Source organism: Pimephales promelas, chromosome 14, assembly GCF_988280905.1.
Source record: "Pimephales promelas chromosome 14, fPimPro1.hap1.1, whole genome shotgun sequence".
Classification (NCBI taxonomy): Eukaryota; Metazoa; Chordata; class Actinopteri; order Cypriniformes; family Leuciscidae; genus Pimephales; species Pimephales promelas.
The window spans coordinates 2,701,526-2,723,363 of NC_142782.1; the positions used below are offsets into that span (position 1 = coordinate 2,701,526).

A 21,838-nucleotide genomic window follows, 5' to 3' on the forward strand; every position below is an offset into this window, starting at 1 on the left:
TTTGGCAGTTTTTGCTGACCAATCAGCATTCGAGATCAAATAAATATGTTTAATATGTTTATCCAGGTCGCCATTGTAAATGAGAATGTGTTCTCAATGTGCTCACCTGGTTAAATAAAGGTTTTATTATTATTATTATTATTATTATGAGTGAACAAAAAACAAAACAAAACACCATATTCTACTCATTTTTGATCATACCATATATATTATAAACACAACATTTGTGAGGCCGTTTATTCACATTGTTTGATTTTAGGAGAGTTTCTCATTGTTAAAGCAGCAATAAACCCTGCATGGCTCACTTTAAGCACACAATAGGGGCAGCTTTACAGGAGAGGAGCGGTCAATGTTAAGCAGCTGGAATAAAATTCACTCCGAGAGATCATGACTTGCCTCAGGCTGACAGAGAAGCCATTAGTGTCACAGTTATATTGGATAAGACCAAATACAACACAATGCAATATTTTACACTAGATTCATCAAGGCCTCTGGTACTCATGCACATAAAGAAACTAATCATTTAGTATTGACCATGTACAAAATGTTAATATAACCCACTGTAAATTTACCAATAATTTTATATTTTAACACGTTCTAACCACATAAATGTATGCTCCATCGGAAACATAGAAAAGCCTATTCTGGGTTTTATAAATAAATGAGTAGGGGAAACCAGACTTTCAAAGTCCTGGCTACTGAACATTTCCTCTGTTATTGCCCAGGAAACAAGATACTGTTCATTAAACACAAGGTTTTCTCAAGGGGAAACTACTTATTATTGGCTATTTAAAAGCATATAAAAAGTATTTTAAATTATAGGCTTTACTAAGTGAAATTTAAACAGTTACACAATAATGAAACAAACATTGTTACAATTGCTATGGCCATCATATATATATATATATATATTGGTGGAATATTGAGAAAAATTAAGGAAACTGCATAATTATCATGAGGATAATGTAAAAGAATATATGTATAAATTATGTATATTTTAAATGTAGAAAGGTATATTTATATATTTAAATTATCTAATTATATGATGTATATCATTATAAATTATATATAATTATATATTTAAATATGTATAATTTCTCCTCTTTTTCTTTTTTTTCTATTGTGAGGTGAAATATGACCTGGGCATTTTGTGAAATTCATATTTATGATGATTCCCCTGAAACAAATAAAGTGAAAGCATTAAACACATGTCCCTGAATCCGCATTAATTGTATATTTTTACAGTCTATGGATATGATCCATTTCAGGGGTGACCAAAATTATGATTTCAATTATGATTTCAAATCTTCATAATTTACATGCAGCTTAAGTGTAGCCTACTACTATCCCCACAACATCTTGTTTTTATGTACTAGGCCTACTTTATGTAGCACCCCCCCAACACACACCCCGACATTCTGAGGCTTTGTTAAATTGTTCTTTGTGTAACAGTATGGAAATGTTGTCCCGCGCTTTTTGCTTGTGTTAAAGAAAGGAAATACTTTGGATCATCCACCATTTAAATAGTCAAACGTCGCCATCTTGTGGATAGAGACAGCACAGCAATACACTGGATGGACTTTCAAAACTTACTAAACATTTCGGGAAAATAAGATTAGATACGCGTGTATTTAAAATTTAATTTAGAATTTATTCTGTTAGTTAGGCATGTTATTGTAACGGTAACACATTAATTAACTACCTTCGTTAACTTGAACTGAGAACGAACAACACTTCGTCAGTATTTATATTTTATTAAATACTGTTAAGAAATACTATTAGGTTGTATTTGTTAAACATTAGTTAATGCTCTGTAAACTAACAACAAATAATGAACAGCTGTATTTTTATTTACTAACATTAACAAACATTAATAAATACTGTAACAAATGAAATGCTCATTGCTAGTTCATGTTAGTAAATACATTAACTAATGCCAACTAATGAACCTTATTGTAAAGTGTTACCACGAAAACTATTGTAAGCTAAACTACTAATTGTAAGCTAAACTAAAACTTAGCTACTACTATTATAGAAGGAAAGTAGAATGATTAAGGTGCAGATTTATATTAATCTTCGATCATAATTTTCTTCTGTCACATCACATCCTTACGCAAAATTACCACGTAACGCCAACAGAACTACATTTCCCAGCGTCCCCTCCCTAACACGCACGCTCTAGTATCGCGATAATACATAAAATACGTTGCGTTGTCTCGCGAGATTACCTTCCTGCTGTCTAGTACAGCACTAAAAACTGTCAGTGAGGTTAGAGGGGGTAAGAATTCCTCAAATCGGCGACTGCCGTTTAAACAGCAGTGTGAATGTCCAAATCTGTGCTTTTGTGTTATTACGTACCTAACGTGTGACAGTGAGAGGGGAAAAACAACAACAACAACAACAACAACAACCGCGTTCTCATCCAAACTGTACAGGCCAACAGTCTCTGAACTAGATCAAACAGACACTGTGCTGTAATACAGCGAGCAAATGGCGTTGAAAAGAATCCAAAAGGTGAGTTTGTGTTCATTGTGTGGATCGCATAACCTCACAGCCTCTGTCAATGTCCTCATCGTCATCTTCTAACGCTGTTGTGAATGTAAAGCCCTCGCACTTTCCTCATTTTATCCCCATCTGGTCAAGACAAAGACGGATGGCCAATGGTGGATGCATGCAGTCGACAGACGCTTGTTCCCGTTCTGATCGTTACAGATTCACGGGCATTATGTTATAAACAGTCACTGATACTTCGATATTGCTGAATACGAGTGTTTGTTTTGCGCAATATGTGATCGACAACGTCAATTGGCGATGTGTGATGTTGTAGCACAAGGAACTGCGCGCATAAAACACACATTTATGGGTTTTTTTCAGGTGTTATTATGAATAATTTGTGGCATGTAAGTTAAGTGGAGATCTAAACCTCGTTAAAATGTATCTTTTCTGTTGTCTGTCATCATGAATGAGAGAAGCGCCACTGGTGCGCATGCGTGATGGGCGACAACCGCTTTCAAGTTGCCAAATGCTGAACCCCAATGTCAGTGTGTCCATATATGGCTCGGCAAATAGGGCACTAGGACAGCGGAGGGTATTTTTAACAGATTCGCCACCCTGTTCGCATAACTACTGCAATCACAGATAGAAAATCACACTGTTTTGATTTCAAATGATTCCATAATCACTAATTATAAGAAGAAAAATTCTGTAATTATTTACTCGCCTTTATGGTGTTGTTCTAATGGACTCACAAAAGAGAAATTTCATTTCAGCTCTAACATTTTTAGTTACCAGAAAGGATCTTAAAGTCCCCCTGTAGTGTGAAAGTCCAGCTTTTAATGTTGTTTATGTGTCTGTGTGGTGTTTTTAATGTGCTTTAAGACACACCATGTGTGTAAGTTCATAAGTGGACAGCATTGCTGAGTATTTCCTCCTTAAAACTGCAGTGAACTAAAGACAGTCTCAGAAACAAGCTTTGAAATCGCTGGTGTTTCTGACGTCACAAACGACCTTGTAACCAATCAGATCGGGCTCATTTGCATTATAGATTATAGAACCGTGAATACTAAATGAGGCAAGGGTGTCGAGTTACATTCAAGATTTTTTTTTAAGGCATGAAGAAATTGAATAATTTTGGTGATCAAAGATGAGTTTTGAGGGATACAATTATTGACTAAAGGGGGATTTAAAGATCTGAGAAGCCCTGGCAAATTCATAAAAATGTTGAATGCACGTTTTTAAACACTTTATTTAATGTGTACAGAGTATTGATAAATATCAGGCATTTAACTTTTTCCAAATGTCATGTTGCTTCAACCAGGCGTGAAGAGAGAGTGACAACAACAGATCAGAAATAGACAGCAGAAGCTCCGCCCCCTTTAAAAGCAGCACACATGTAACACAGTATAATGTGGTGTGTTGTGTTAAATCCTGCCAGAGGTCATTTATTAAGCATCACACTTGAGCAATGATCATGTCCAGGCTATCAGAAACAAACAACCTTTTAACGTGTATTGAATCATGTAAGCAAAATAATCTCATTATATTAATACAGGCATTATGTTGATTGATACTATGGACTCTAATGTTTAAGAAAACTGAGACTGTATTTATTTTCTTTTGCTTAGTGTAAGTGACGATAAGTAACGATATTCCAATATTCTGTATTGCAGGTTTATAGAATTATTATATAATCTTTCATAATTTTCTTCTTAAATTGAGAATAGTCTTATTTCTGATAAAAATGTATTTGTCAAAGCTGTGGTCCGTTTGTAATGTATGAATCATACCTTGTCAATTTAATGTGGCAAATTTTCCTTGATCTTTTGACATATGAGCTAATTGTACTGTAAAATATCCTCTAAGTTTCAGAACTCAAAAACGTCCAAAAACAGCTTTTATTGAAACCAAGCTCAGAAACGTCTACTTTTACATAAATTGTAAAAGTAGGCACTCTTTAGGCACAGATTTGTGCATGACATTTAGTAGTAAATATGAGTCGGAGACACACAAACAGATCTTCAGAATGAAAAGTTGTGATTTGCTGTTTTTTCGGCATTTATTGGGTTAATGCGTATCGGAAACGCTGCTTTTGTTACTGTTATTGTTTTGATTGAAGCAATTTTCTGTAATCCCGAATAAAAGCCTCAGCGAGCAACATCTGTTTTGTCATCAGTAAGACATTGCAATACGGTTCATTTTATCAAATGACCATATATATGTTTTTCACTTTATCGAAAATGATGAACGTATAAGAACGACAAACAATGGTACGTACATTCATACTTCCGTTTACAGGAAACATCGTACGTCATATTCTGTGAATTATAACTGTGGTAACTCAGTACTTAAAGGTATAGCGGAGGATTTTCTTTTTCCGGGTGGGTAGTCTATACTATTGGTCGATCTAAGTGTCAATCATTCTGGTGATATGTTTACGTAAGGCCGTCGTACGTGCTCGTCCCTATAGTTTTCACTTTCAGGTGTATTATGTCGGAGTTGCGGTTTCAGCCATTCCTTTGAAAATGGCTGAGGGTCGAAAGAGAAAAAAAATGTATACGAAGTGTATGATAAGAAGAGAAAGGCCGCAGAATATAGAAACAAGACCAGAGAGATTTTGGGTGAATATCACATGCTGGCATGCGCTAAAAGCACAGGTTGGGCTTCTCACTGATGCCGCAGTCGCGAAGATTCTACCAGACAGGTAAAGTTTGTCACGCTATTTGGAGAAATCCATTTAAAATCACTAGTAAAAGTTAATGCAAGCTACTTAGCAATGCCATTTATTGTTCTTCTGTTGTTGTGTTCAAGGATAGATATGGACTGACCCGTCAGAGGCACTCACTGTATGTGTTTCGTTAAGGTTATAGTTCTTGAAAGTGTTGGTGGCGAGCAGCTGACGGCTCGAGTCTATCTTTAGACACACAGTAACTTCTAGCAATACAAATTAGAGGAGTGCCACGGCCATGAGGATTACATATCAGAGATGATGAGAGCTGAATGATCAGTTACTGTACACACACATACGCCTAATGCTAAATACTGACCCGACATTACAAACGGTGTTTCAAAACTAGAAAACCTCAGTAGAGAAGAATCATGGCCGAAAAACAATACACTGAAAGTCTCTCTGTGGTGAAAATCCAGCTTTTAATGTTGTTTGTGGTGTTTTTAATGCGCTTTAAGACACACCATGTGTAAGTTGATAAGTGGACAGCATTGCTGAGTATTTCCTCCTTAAAACTGCAGTGAACCAAAGACAGTCTCAAAAACACGCTTTGAAATCGCTGGTGTTTCTGACGTCACAAACCACCTTGTAACCAATCAGATCAACGTGTGATCGTCAACCAGTGGATCGTCAACCACAATTAGCAGCAAAAGACAACTAATTTCAGTACACGCACGCTCTCTGAGAGACTGTTTCTCAGCGCTGTCTGAAACTAATATATTATATAGACTCATTACATGCAAAGTGAGATATTTCAAGCCTTTATTTGTTATAATTTTGATGATTATGGATTACAGATATGAAAACCCCAAATTCAAAATTAGAATATTGTGAAAAGGTTTTCATATCTGTAATCCATAATCATCACAATTATAACAAATAAAGGCTTGAAATATCTCACTTTGCATGTAATGAGTCTATATAATATATTAGTTTCACCTTTTAAGTTTTAAGTTTAATTATTTAAATAAATGAACTCTGCAAGATATTCTAATTTTTCAAGTTTCACAGTGTTTTTCAAAGTGACCATGTATTTGCAAGTCATATATTTCTAAAGTGAACGTAAACACAGTTAAGAAGGAAAATAATGCACAAGTATATTGGATCCGTGCAGTCGGTCTTAAAGTGACAGTGTCCGAAAATGAATATTGGACTTTAACATTGAAGTATTTAATTTAATTTACACATTTTTTTTTATACATTGGATTATTTTATACATTTATGGAGTATTTCTTATTTCTAGTGCTTGAAGTTTTTCATTTTTTTCTGTTCTATTGCCGTTTGTTTTCTTTGCTCTTTCTTTATCACTGTTTACTCGTCTTCAGTACGCTTCAGAGTTTTTAGGATGGTAGTAGTTTTCTGCTGAATGATATTGAAATGGTGATAAGAATTATGAAATTGATTCAAATTTAAAAAAAAATTTATATCATAATCGTATTTAAAGTTAAAATAACTACCTTATTTTGTGATGTATATATCGTTACCTTGAAATAAAATGGGATATAGGCTATTTTTTTTTCTTTTGCATTTAAATAAGGTTATGATATCAATTTTTTATACCATTGAAATTTCATAATTCTGATTTTGGTCATATCACCCACTCCCATCGTTATCGTTAAAGGACAGGTTTAAGAAATCGAGAATTAATCGAGATTTAACATTATTGAAGTATTAATTAAAATAATTTGGGTTAACTCGTCATGAAACATGTTAACAACATATTTTTAGCTCCAATTTTACCCCTAAACTAAAAGGAAATAAAATAATACAAATCCAAATGTAAAGTGTATATTTACAGCACTGTCCGTATGTGTTTTATTTTTTAATCAGTACTTTTATTCAGCAAAGGCGCATTAAAATGATCAAAAGTGTTAAAGACGTTTAAAATGTCACACAAGATTTCCATTTCAAATGAATGCTGCTCTTTTGAACTTCCTGTTGATGAAAGAATCCTGCAAAAAATGTATTTCTACAAAAATATAAAGCAGCACAAATGTTTCTTGAGCGTCAGATCCTCATATTAGAGTGATTTCTGAAGGATCATGTGACACTGAAGACTGGAGTAATGATGCTGAAAATACAGCTTTGAACACAGGAATAAATTACATTTTACAACATATTCACATAGAAAACTGCAATTTAAAAAAAAATATCGTTATCAATTAATTGCTGCCTTGGTGAGATTTTCAAAAACATTGAAAATGACCCAAACGTGTACTTGAATAATTGTGAATAATTGTGAATAACATCTTGAATAATTGTATTACAATATTTTTGCCTTCATTCAAAACATAATATATATATATATATATATATATATTGATGTTGGTTAATTATACACTTTTACTTCTATCACATTTTGACTTTAAATAATCTTTTCTAAGAAGGACACACGAGGAGCCTGTGTTTTCCACAACTGATATTTCTGTAACACCCTGATATTTTCAGTTATATTCATTCATATTTCCTTCTCCGACCGAGTTGCTAGCGTGAGATGACTGTCATAGTGTCGGCTGTGCTGGCAGAGATGCTGAAATGATCCACGTCTCAAAACGGAAACAAACCTCACAGCCGAAGCTTCAGGAATACGTTTCGGCAGCCACATTACACTAACATGAGCCAAACTCTGTTTTTAGAAAGCGTCTTGAATAAATGAAGCATCCTAGTGCTGATGAAGTTTTGCTCGGGACAGGAATCCTTTGTTTTCAATTTTCCATGACTTACACTTACAAACACAAAAAGTTTCCTGCTCTAGAAATGTTGTTTTACATGAAATGGCCACTTAAATCCAGCTGATGTTTTCCCCTCAGGAACTGACAGACCTGCAGAGAGATCCACCAGCCCAGTGTTCAGCGGGTCCGGTCGGAGAGGACTGTGAGTATATCAGGAACGACTGAAGGATAATGTCTTTGGCCCTGTCCACACTACTGCGTTTTAGATTAGAAACAGAGAATTAAAACGAATACGATCTCCGTCCACACCAGCGTTTTACCTGCGTATTTGAATTGATCTCCGTCCACATTAAAGGGTTAGTTCACCCGAAAATGAAAATGATGTCATTAATGACTCAAGCTCGTCAGACCTCGTTCATCTCCAGAACACAGTTTAACCGTCAGGTGCTCTTCGGTCATTTCTGACTGAAAAAGTTTCTGTTTTGAAATTTTAAAAATCACAGCTTCATCGCAATGTTACGAAACTTAGTGACTTTTATGGCCTTATGTATGTGAACCCACAAAAAAATTGAGGTCATGATCTGAGCATGCTAAGTGGTCTTAAAAAAATAGTCACACTTGTGGTCTTTGGTCAAAAATGACCCCATAGGAAATGAATGGGAAATTGTAAAAAAATGAAGAAAAAAAAATGTGTTTTTTGTTATTTTTTTATAAGAAATACTTTGAGATTTTTTCAACTAAAGATACAAATCCACCAACAACAACAACAACAAAAATGTGTTCATAAACAGCTGGGGAATTCACATGCCTCTCCATAGAGAGCTGTACATGCTCTACGTGATTCTACGATTTTTCTCTATACTGTAACCAGATGGTGCTAATTTTCTTTAAAAAAATATTTTTTTTCTGAAGGCCTAGACTCTATATTAAACTAAAATACTGCATTAATATTTAAAAAAAATATATATATATATATATATATATATATATAGAAATATATATATATTTTTCCATGGCAAAAATAAACCATAAATATTGCATAAATATTAATAAATTCAATTAAATTGTCTCAAAATACTAAATTAAAAAGAATAAATATTATACAACAAAAATAAATTGCATTGGTTTTACTGGGATGGAGAAAGTTTCATTTTTAGGTGTCTGGTCACTTTTGACCGGGGAGATTACAAGTGTGACTCCGAAACGAAGAGCACCTGAGGGTTAAGATATTTTAGATTTAGTCGGAGAGCTTTCTGTCCCTCCATTGTAAATGTGTGTACGGTATACTGTCCTTGTCCAGAAAGGAAATGAAGACATCATCAAAGTAGTCCATGTGACATCAGTGGGTTAGTTACAATGTTTTGAAGCATCGAAAATATATTTTGGTCCGAAAATAACAAAAACTGCGACTTTATTCAGCATTGTATTGTCTTCCGGTTCTGTTGTGGATTTTGTCTGTTTTCGTTTGGCTGTTTTAGTCTGTAAACGTAACAAAAGTTCTCCGTTTCTAAACTAAACCGTAGTAGTGTGGATGGGGCTGGATAGAGATGCACTGATATCAACATTTTTGGCCGATAACGATAATTCTTTATATTTGAAAGCCGATAACCGATATATTGGCTGATAAATCCAAATCTAGTTTTATATAATTTTTGCGAACCAAAAAACAATGTCCCATGTCCCAAACACAATTATAATGTTCTAATGATAATTTTATGTAGCGCGATATGACAGGAATTTTCTTAGGGATGCACCGATATGAAAATTTTTGGCGATACCGATAATTCTTTATATTTGAAAGCCGATATCCGATATATCGGCCGATAAACTTAAATCCAAATTTTTATCTAATTTTGAGAGCCTGATTACAAAAACAAAAGTCTCACAATTAAATCCATGTCCATGTTATAGGGTTGTATAGCCGATATGACAGATTTGCGTTGCACATGTTGTACCGAACCGTATTTTCATTTTTTGAAGAGATTTCAATCATATTTCAAGAAATTCAAAAACATAAACAGTGCTACACAAGTGTCTCAGCTGAAGGGAATAATACATTATTTATCGGCTTTAATATAACGGCCACATTTTCTTACCAGGCCGATAACGGTAACATTAAAAATGAACATATATCGGCCGATACCGATATGCTGGCCGATATATCGTGCATCCCTATATTTTCTGTATTTTCCTTTTTTGAGAAACGGAATTTGTGATTTCAATCATAACTCAAGCAATTCAAATCCATCATGGTGAACAGTGCACATCTGAAGGAAATTATCCATTATTTATCGGCTTTAATCAATCGGTCGATAAAATGAACATATATCGACAGTTACCGAAATGGTGGCCGATATATCGTGCATCCCTACTATCAGACTACAGTTTGAATACAAAGATATTCACATAACACTGTCTGGCATTCTCAGCATACATGATTGGATCAGTGTTTAATTGATTTAATGTCATGATTCATGTTTTGCAGTGTTTCACTGGCAGGCAACAATAATGGGGCCGGTGAGTAGCTGTCTTATTCTTTTCCAATTACAGGGTTCCCACAGTCGTGAAATGTGATTTCTAGACCAGTAGACTTAAAACATTTGTAAAATCTTTACATTCAGGGTCCTTAAAGAAGTAGTTCACTTTAAAAAAAAAAAAACTTTTTCTGATAATTTACTCAGCCCCATGTCATCCAAGATGTCCATGTCTTTCTTTCTTCAGTCGAAAAGAAATTAAGGTTTTGGATGAAAACATTCCAGCATTTTCTCCATATAATGGACTTCAATGGGAACCAAATGGTTCAAGGTCAAAATGAGAGTGTCAGTGCAGCTTCAAAGGGCTTTAAACGACACCAGACGATGAATAAGGGTCTTATCGAAGGACCCTTCGAGTCATGACTCGGAAAAAGATTTGTTCATTTTGATGAACGAGTTTGAACAGGAGAGTCACGAACGCGCATCGCAGAACAGAGCAAAGCGAGCATTTGTGCTTATAAAACTTAAACTTTGTTATTTATTTATTAAATGAGCGATCGTTTCGCTAGATGAGCCTTATTCATCGTCTGAAATCGTTTAAAGCCCTTTGAAGCTGCACTGAAACTCTCATTTGGACCTTGAACCGTTTGGACCCCATTGAAGTCCATCATATGGAGAAAATCCTGGAATGTTTCCATCAAAAACCTTAATTCGACTGAAGAAAGAAAGTAAATTATCAGCAAAAGATTTTTTAAAAGTGAACTACTCCTTTAAGAAGTTCAGTTTGATCAAATTTAAGGCTATAAAAAGTCTTAAATATCTTAATATATCTAAATGTGTGCATTTATAGACAGAAAACAGCAAACACGACACAGCCTAATGTGATTGTTAAACCTCAAAAGGTGATGATTTAATTCCATAAATATTCAACGTCAAAACGTTTCACAGAGTTGTGACTTTAGAAACATTTGCAATCAATGAATTCCACACATTTGCCATGTCAAACGATGGCTCGTGATTCTGTTGATTGAGAATATTGATTGAGTTTATATTTATATTGTATTATATGTTGTAGATGATTGTGCATATTTAATATCTCATCTTTCTTAATGAGCAGCTGTAGTAGTAAAGCGTAGACATTTCAAAACAAGAGTCCCAGTGTATTTCGGCCTTTCTTGTGATTTAAGTCCCGCATCATTTTTGGATTGTAATAATTATTGGTATTTTGATTATTAGTGCTGTGAAATCCATCAATTGCGATTAATCACATCTAACATAAAAGTTATGTGTATTTATCAGTTTATAACATATTAAGGCCAGACACTCCCGGCAAAAACAGTGTGTTTTGTTTTCATGTATCTGTCAATTTTGAGATTTTGGGCTTTTTTGGCTTTTCATAAAGTTTTTTTCAGACTAGTGGACAGAAAACATCCAAAATACACTTTTAACTGTATATTTTAGAGCACATGATCTATTTGCGTCTGTAGATTTCAAATACATTGTATATCTTTTACGGTCATTTTCTAAAAATGAGTTTTTCCTCTTACATTGTGTCAGAAATGAGTCAGACGTGTCTCCTTATAACAGAATATGAAACATACATTAGTAAACTGTCCTTGTTTTTCAGAACGACAGTCCATATCAAGGTGGGGTTTTCTTCCTCACGATTCACTTCCCGACAGACTACCCGTTTAAACCACCAAAGGTGAGTTGCTTTGTGCGATTCATTGTGTTTGGAGACCATTAGTCGTATGCAAATTAGGGGTGGAACTGATCGCGGTTGATCCGTGATCCACACGGTTCGGCATGCATGTGATTCGCGGATTAACTGCTAAATTTAACCATCAGAGAGGGAAAGTTTATCATTTGGACGTGTTTTTTCTTGCCAATTTATAGATTTTTTTTATTTTATTGTCTTTTTGAAGACAAATGCGATTGTTTGTACAGAGATTGTATTTTTTTTTATATTTTCAATCCCTTCCAACCAACCCAAAACAACCTGCCTTAGTTTGATTATAACCTGTTAATTAAACAGTAATAATGCAAAAGATGATTAAAATAATATTAAAATAAATAAAGTAATAAAAATATGCAACAGTTAAACAATGGCAATGTTTTTGAAAAGATATAAAAGGAGTAGTTCACTTTTAAAAAAACTTTTCCTGATAATTTACTCACCCCCATGTCATCCAAGATGTCCATGTCTTTCTTTCTTCAGTCGAAAATAAATTAAGGTTTTTGATGAAAACATTCCGGGATTTTTCTCCATATAATGGACTTCAGTGGGAACCAAACTGTTCAAGGTCCAAAAGACAGTTTCAGTGCAATATAAAATAAATGTTTTTCTCCAATTAATTCTGGTCATGACTGTATATCTAATATTACTATTGTTATTATTTATTATACATTTATTTATTCATTTTCGTTGTTTTTGAGAGTATCTGTACCGTGAATTTTGTGATCCGTTCCACCACTAATGCAAATGTATGTATTGGTTTGTAACGCTGTGATCGATACTCTCTGTGTTGATTGACAGGTCGCATTCACAACAAAAATCTACCACCCTAATATTAACAGTAATGGCAGTATTTGTCTGGACATCCTGCGATCTCAGTGGTCTCCTGCGCTTACTGTGTCCAAAGGTAAGTTTCCGGCAACGTCTCGATGCTTGAAACAATCACTTTGAATGTATTTATTTGACACTAACTGTAAGTCTAAAGCAATGTTAATACCATGCTACTTTTTAGAAACCTCATATAATAACTATATATAATAAATTATGATATGATCAAGCAATTTTACATAAACATCAGCTGTGCTACTATTAGGAACAAAAGCGCTCTAAAATTGCATGGAATAAATGATTTATTATTATGTAGAATGCATATTTTTTATGACATGAACATATTACTACAACAAGATGTATTAGTGATAAAAATGTGACAAAGTTAAAAATGTCAAGCAAAATGTTTTTAAATATTCTTTAAAAATTATTTATGCGGTCCTGTCTGTTCAGGAAAACTAACAGATGATCATTATCATTTACGAGTTATAACATTCTCATGTGGCTTGAGCATTTTTTAGGCAGACACTGAGACCCTGTTTGGGACTAAGATGCGCTTTGGTCGATCGCATCACAGGTAGACGAGAAACACATTCCCGGTGTATTAATGCGTCTCAAACACTTCTGTCCTGATTTCTTCGAGCAGAGTTTTTGTGGGCGAGTAAATGTTTGGGTTTGCGCGGATCTTTCAATGTAATGAACAAAATAAGCTCACGCTATGAACATATGATCGCGACCGGAGACAGTTCGTTTGGGCCGGTGTAAAAGCAGATCCGTGATCCGACTTCGAACAAACCCAATCACCAAAAAACTGTGCATTTTTGGACTAAACCAGCTGCCATAGTCAGCTGCACGGTGCATTATGGGATGAGGAGCCATGTTGGTAACACTTTACTTGAAGGGGTGTGCATAAGACTGACATGACACCTTCATAACCATGACATGCTATGAATATGAAGGACGTTTTATGCATGTTTGTGACAACTATCATTAAGTGTCATTCGCTCAATTATGACATTTTTAATGCAAATATGACATTGTTTGAGATGTCTTTATGACACCTTGACATAAACCGATACATCATAACCTGTCGGAGTCTTTGTCATGACATCTTGACATTAACATGTCATAAACAGTGTTGTGCAAGTTACTTCCAAACTGTAATACATTAGGTATTACTTGTTACTGTTATTTAAAAGTAATTCATTACCTTACAATATTACTGTCCCAGAATTGTAATGCGTTACATTACTCATGTATTACTTTTGAGTTACTTTCACCAAAATAACTAAGTAGAACTTAACTTTTGGGCTGTAACGATATGCAATATGAAACCGAAATCGTGATTCGCCACATCCACAAACCTACAGAATCGCGACACACCTCTTCCAACTCCCAGCGTTATTCTCCTTACCGTCCAGATCCAATGCTGCCTTATCTGTAAATTAGGCTATTAGTATTATTTGAAGTTAACATTATAAAATACGTAGACCTACACCACAAAACTAGTTGAGGATAAATTATTTAAAATTGGGGAAGTCCAGCATTATGGACATGACATTTGCAGTCAAAACTTGAAATACAAATTCTCAGAAAATTCATGTATTGAAACGTATATAGGCTACTTCCTTAAAGGACTCCAGACATTAGACAAATATCAGTCTATGTTTTATTTTTAATATTAGGGAAAAGACACACATTCATGCGTGACAAAAAAATAGGAGGCAAAATACATTTTTTGTAATTCTGTTAATTACACTGCACAAATCGGATGAGGAAGGGTTGGCTCTCCAGTCTCCATAGAACTTAAAATATTTATTTTATTTTAGTTTTCGTGTTCGCATTTATGAGGAAAAAACAATGTTACAGACGCGACCGCTCTGAACTGGCACTAAAAGAGTGCTTTAAAACTTTCACACAGTCTGTTGCCTTTAAGAAGTAAAAGCAGACAATACACTGTAATACAACTGTAATACAAGCCTCACTGAACATGTAACGAGTAAAATATTACTGAAAATTGATTAGTAATGCCTTACACTACTGCGTTACAGCAAAAAGTAATATGTTACTGTAATGTATTACTTTTGTAATGCGTTACTCCCAACACTGGTCATAAACATGACATAACAGATTAATGATCAAACTTAAGAAAGAACCTAGCTTTATTGGTTAACATCACATTAAACCGTCAGCTGGTTGGCTTTGACATTGGCCGTCATGAGGCCATTATAACTTTTTAATGACAAATTAAATTTAAACCACTGTAGTTGAGGTCACGAAAAATATTCATGACACAGTTATAATGCCTCATGACAGCCAATATCAAAGCCAACCACATGACAGTTTAACTTCATTTAATGTCAAGTTGTCATGACAAAGACATCTTAAACAATGTCATATTTGCATTCAAAATGTCATTATTGAGTGAAAGACATGCATAAACCCTACTTCATATTCAAGACAGATGCCATGTCAGTCTTATACACACTCCTTCAAGTAAAGTCCGCCACAACCGTCTTACAACACATTCGTCTTTGCAAAATCCTAATTACAACATTGTTTAAATGACATTGTATCATATGATGGTCATAAGTTTCTTCATATTGCGTTAAAAGGATAAAAGTTCCACTATAAATATCTTCATAAATTGCCTGTTTTTGCACTTCCTTCCTTCCTTGAGAATCTGTCCAATGAATGGATGAGCTTAGCACACGTGTGGTTTTGTTACACATTAATAATATATAATAATATTTCTTTAATAATTTATTTAATTCACTTTTTGAGCATAGACCTGAAAAACGTAAACATTGAAAACATTCCAGTCACAAATCTTAAACGCTTTGGGTCACAGACTTCAGTTTTGTCTCTTTTTAAAAAAGACACTATGATTATTGATGAAGTGAATTTTTCTTTTTTGAAAAAGTGAACTTTAAAAAATGTGTAAAATGTAGCATTTATTGTAATGAAAAATGCTCAAAAATACCATTTTCAATTTTTATATAAAATACACTGTAAAAAATATGTTCAAGATTTGTTACAACAACACATTTTCTTTTGTCAAATCAACTTTATAATAATTTAATTAGTTGAGATAACTTATTATTTTGAGTTTCTGATGGTTAAATTAATCTCCTTCATTGTATTAACTCACTTTTTCCAGTTCAATCAACTTAAAATTTTAAAGCAACCCAGGTTACTTACTTTTTTAAGTTAAACCAACAATATTTTTTTACAGTGTAGTAATCACAACATTTTTTTTCTTTTGTCAAATCAACTTAAATAAGTTATTTAGTTCAGATAACATATAATTTTGAGTTTCTGATGATTAAATCATTCTCCTTCATTGTATTAACTCACTTTTTCCAGTTCAATCAACTTAAAATTTTAAAGCAACCAGGTTACTTACTTTTTTAAGTTAAACCAACATTTTTTTTTATAGTGCAGTGTGAAAATCAACGTTTTATTTAGTCCGGACCAAAGTAAGTGAACTAGCGGACTTTTCTCTCGTCTGGCTATCGCTGTTCCCATAATGTTCCCGCATTACACCAGTAGCCGGAGAGAAGACGGCCTTTAGTGTCTGTTTGAACACATTCCATCACTTGAGCGTTTACATCCGAAAGCAATCCGGTCGAATGTGTTTTCAACTAACTCTGGAAGTGGAGGAAACTGGACGAGCTCAAAGCGCTTTAGACCCGTTTACTCCTGTATTTAACATCCACTCGTGATCCAATCCACCAAAACACATTAACACCAGCTGTAAACAGGTTTGTTTTGTGTACTGGAAGTGAGCCTTGGCATTTCTGTCTAATCGAGCCCCGTGTGGGTTACTCTGTCAGACTGCACTGATTGATCTTTGTTCTAAGAAGTGACCTAGTTTGGATCACTCCACGGGAAACTGTTATATGACAAACAAACAGGGAACACAGGAGAAGCTCTCCCCTTGCTACCAACACAAGGCTTTCCAACAGTACAGATGATGGCTTTATATCGTGTTTTTAATGTGTTCCCTTCCTTTTTTTAGTCTTGTTGTCCATCTGCTCCCTGTTATGTGACCCGAACCCAGATGACCCGCTGGTACCTGAGATCGCACACACATATAAGGCAGACAGAGAAAAGTGAGTGACCCAAAAAGGCATTGGAAAATCCGAGTAATTCTATGAATGTATAGAATTAATTGGATGTATATTGTAGAGTACTTCATTGCTTGTGATGATTTTCTGTTTTTTTGAACAATGGACGTCTAGATTTTAACACAAGATAAGTCTGGCATCGGTACAAAAATGGCATTATGTGACAATAGTGTTAAGAGTAAAAGACTCAGAACGGTAAAACAAATCTGATACTGCAGATCATTCGACTCTTTAAAATCCAATGTGATGAGCCACATTCAGCGCTGTTGTAAAATAGTCAATAGTCGAAAAGAAATTAAAGGAGTAGTTCACTTTTGAAAAAACTTTTTCTGGTAATTTACTCACCCCCGTGTCATCCAAGATGTTCATATCGTTCTTTCTTCAGTCGAAAAGAAATCAAGGTTTTTGATGAAAACATTCCAGGATTTTCTCCATATAATGGACTTCAATGGGAACCAAACCGTTCAAGTTTCAAAGGAAACTTTAAGTACAAACTGCAAACTGTTCAAAGGGCTTTAAACGATTCCAGACGATGAATAAGGGTCTTATCAAGCGAAACGATCGCTTGTTTTATAAATAAATAACAAAGTTTAAGTTTTATAAGCTCAAACGCTTGCCTTGCTCTGTTCTGTAACGCACTCCTGTTCGAACTCGTTCATCAAAATGAACAAATCTTGGTCATTTGGTTCATTGGGCGAAAGAAACGAACGAATTGATTCGGGAAAAGATTTGTTCATTTTGTTGAACGAGTTCGAACAGGAGAGTCACGAACGTGCACCACAGAACAGAGCAAGGCGAGCGTTTGATCTTAAACTTAAACTTTGTTATTTTTTAAACAAAATGAGCGATCGTTTCGCTTGATAAGACCCTTATTCATCGTCTGGAATCGTTTAAAGCCCTTTGAACAAGTTTGCAGTTTGTACTGAAAGTTTTTTTTTGGACCTTGAACCGTTTGGTTCCCATTGAAGTCCATTTCATGGAGAAAAATCCTGGAACGTTTTCATCAAAAACCTTAATTTCTTTTCGACTGAAGAAAGAAAGACATGGACATCTGGGATGACATGGGGGTGAGTAACAAAATTATCAGCAAGGTTTTTAATGAAAACATTCCAGGATTTTCTCCATATAATGGACTTCAATGGGAACCAAACGGTTCAAGTTCCAAAAGAGAGTTTCAGTGCAGCTTTAAACGACACCAGACGATGAATAAGGGTTTTATATGATATCTGACCGCCCAGAACTGTCATAAGAGTCTGTCCTTTCTTTTCTCGCAGGTACAACAGACTAGCGAGAGAATGGACGCAAAAGTACGCCATGTGAGAGTGCCTGCGACTAAAACACTACAGAATCAAACGGACCGAGAAACACATTTTTACTTGTAACAAGAGGAGTAAAAATAAGTAAATGTTGAGGAGAGGGACAACTAAACAACAGACCCTTGGAAAGGAATCAGAAAGCGGAGGTGAGAAGCCACTATGAGCCGAATCCGCTGTCATGTGCCGTTCTCCTAAACCCGCCGTCTGAACGGATTAGCCTGGAAAACTCCAGGAAAACTGTAAAACCGGACAAACCTCGGGGTACCACAACCCAGGAAGTTAGACTTGTGCTACTGTTAGTTCTATTATTACTGTCATTGTGATTTTCTCAGTGTTACTCGTCATCATCGTTTGTCATTGTGATTGGGATGAAGTTGGAAGGCCGACGACACGCTCCTGATCATGTCTGAGTCGGTTCACAATCCTCGTGAAAACCATTGTTGTGCGTGAACACGCTTTTCCATTTTTAAACAGTTTTGCGATAGAATGTAAAAAAAAAATGTTTTTAGTGTCTTGGCCTTCCAACTTCCTGCCATTTTGGTTACTCCAACAAACACTATGAATGTGATTAGGAAAAGATGGTGTGAAAGTGCAAATGTGATTTTATTTTATTTATTTTTTTAAATGGAGGTCATAAAAATAGTCAAGCGAGTCTACATCTCTAAAAAAATATTAAAACATAACAGGGTGTCCTAAACAGACATGATGCGATAATCTTAACCCTTTACCCTCCATAGACCACAATGCAACAGTGCATTACATTTAAAGACATTGGAAGGGTTCCGCCAGTGGCGGGCGCTCGTGCGACGCAAGCGTTGACGTAAACGAGAATAAATATACTGAAATGCATTTTTTTATGCGTAGTATACTACAAATACATTTACACATTTATGTACTAAAATGATATACTTAAAGTCTGCTAAATTGGAACTAATTTTGTTTAGTTATCCAGAAATAGTGATATATGATGTATATTTGATTGTGCTAAAGTGGAGTACACTTTAGCTTCTCTTTCAATATCTTGCATTGAAAGACTGATATTATGTTGTGATCATACTATCCCTACCAATAATGATATTAGATCACATTTTAAGTATAATAATAAGAAACATGCATTGTGCAATAAAGAAGCGCTCCAAATAAAGTTTAATTATAATATTGATATCAGTTCATTAAATGTCAATAAATGTGTTAATGGATTTGAAGTATACTCAGTATGAAATAAATGCATATAAAATAGATTTTTTACTAGGGGAAAGTCAAACAAAACATGATATCCAATCACAAGTCAACCATTTTAATATTGTACAAAACACATATTCCGCATGTGAAATTCATACATTTTTTGCGATTAATCGCATCCAAAATAAAAGTTTGTGTTTAAATAATATACGTGTCTGTAGTGTGTATAACTATTTTGTATATATAAATACATATTTAAGAAAAATGTGTTGTTAATATATCAAATATTTATATATAATATTAATTCTGTATAAATATATATAAGGTATATACATGAAAATATTTCTTAAATATATACATGCATGAGGGTGTATTTATATATACAAAATAGTTATACACACCACCACACACACATATACTGTATTATGTAAACACAAACTTTTATTTTGGATGCGATTAATCGTTGCCCAGCCCTAATTTTTTTGTAACTTAGGAAGTCCCTGAGATGAACGTCGCACACAAATATAATCCATATAAATAAAAATAAATTGCCTTTTAGGATGTAAAGCTACAATGCTTTTATCTCGCGTTGCAGCGTCACGTCTCACTAGGACACGGTGTTATTATTTATTCGACATGAAATGTTTTTATGTATGATCATATCTCCTTTTGACATATTCTTAATTTAATCTAGAATGACGTTTTACAGAATCACGGTGGCCGTTCACACAGGACATGTTCTCGCTTTGTGCTGTTGATGCTGTGTGTAAACACGGATGCAGTGTATTGTTCTGATCGTGTGTTTCGAGCGGATAAAGATGAACCCTGGGGAATATAGCATATTTACAGCATATTCCCGAAATATTCCTCTTGCTTTTAATTGCGAGAGCTTGTCCCGTGCGAACGCCCGCTAACTTTAACTCACCTCAGCCGCATGTGCATGATACGACAGATGTGTAAGTATTTGTTTTGATAAGTATTGTAAAGTTGCTTTAGGAATCAAGACAGATTTTTATACTTCACCCAATTTGCTTGCAGAAAAAAAAGGGAGCAAAATGCTGAAAATGACTGTGTGTGTGTGTGTGTAAAAAGAAAAAGAAATGCCACCATTTTTGCCAAATGTAATTATGCCCCTTAGGGCTATCAAACGATTAATCGCGATTAATCGCATCCAAAATAAAAGTTTGTGTTTACATAATATATGTGGGTGCACTGTGTATAATTATTTTGTATATATATATTTAAATACACCCACATGCATGTGTATATATATGAAAAATTTTATTTATATATATATATAAATTTAATTTATATATTAATATATTTTATATATTAATTTATATATATATATAAATTTTATATAAATCTATATACGAAGAGTTCAGATGCAAAAGCCTCTAAATGCCATTTGAAATTTTCTTCTTTAATGATGATTTTTATCAAACTTGTATATTTAAGTTCAGTAATTTCACTTAAATGGCAATGATAATTACCTATTAATTGTTATTTAAGTGAAATTACTGGAGTTAAATATACAAGTTTGATAAAAATCATCATTAAAGAAGAAAATTTCAAATGGCATTTAGAGGCTTTTGCATCTGAACTCTTCATACATGAAAATATTTCTTAAATATACATGCATGTGTGTACTTATATATACAAAATAATTATACACAGTGCACCCACATATATTATGTAAACACAAACTTTTATTTTGGATGCGATTAATCGCGAATAACTGTGATTAATCGCGATTAATCGTTTGACAGCCCTGATGCCCCTTTCGAATTTGCAGGCAAAGGGCACGTCATAGCGTATGAATGCAATATTTTCCGGCTTTTTAGCATTTATCTGTCTACAAGAGTGTAATCCTTAACAATCTTTAGATACTCTTGTTCATGTACTCACTAATATTACTAACTTTTGACAGACTAGATGGTACGTTTGATGTACGACCGGCGCAGGTGCTGGACTGAAGTACTTTTATTGTAAATTGATTTTTGTTTTCTAAAAACACGCTCATCAACTCATGGCTGCCTATCTCGAGGTGGATGATCAAGATGTTTACACGGAGCAGAACGAAAGATATGTAATCTGCACTGGAGCTCGGAAGAAAAGCCCCGGAGCGTCGGGATCGGGACGCAAAAGAAAGTGTGAACCGAAGATCTCCTCACCATCACTTTCTGGTGCTGCTCTTCACACTCCCTGAAAAGGGCTAAATATCGCCATGATCATATTTAGCACCATATGTGTGTACTATCACCAAGGGGAATGATA

At 34.5% G+C, this 21,838-nt stretch overlaps 1 protein-coding gene across 1 annotated transcript; it reads left to right on the plus strand.

The window, feature by feature from the left end:
- Positions 1-2,241: 2,241 nt before the first annotated feature.
- Positions 2,242-18,514, plus strand: ube2d4 (ubiquitin conjugating enzyme E2 D4). The gene is made up of 7 exons (XM_039674968.2): positions 2,242-2,514; positions 8,035-8,098; positions 10,382-10,413; positions 11,998-12,075; positions 12,907-13,012; positions 16,955-17,048; positions 18,338-18,514. The coding sequence occupies exons 1-7, from the start codon at positions 2,491-2,493 to the stop codon at positions 18,381-18,383; spliced, it is 444 nt and encodes a 147-aa protein (XP_039530902.1). The 5' UTR covers positions 2,242-2,490; the 3' UTR covers positions 18,384-18,514.
- Positions 18,515-21,838: the final 3,324 nt, after the last annotated feature.

Coding starts and splice junctions, on each gene's coding strand:
- ube2d4 (XM_039674968.2), top strand. CDS start 2,491: ATGGCGTTGAAAAGAATCCAAAAG. Junction 13,013..16,954: donor TGCGCTTACTGTGTCCAAAG/GTAAGTTTCCGG, acceptor TCCTTTTTTTAG/TCTTGTTGTCCATCTGCTCC. Junction 17,049..18,337: donor TATAAGGCAGACAGAGAAAA/GTGAGTGACCCA, acceptor CTTTTCTCGCAG/GTACAACAGACTAGCGAGAG.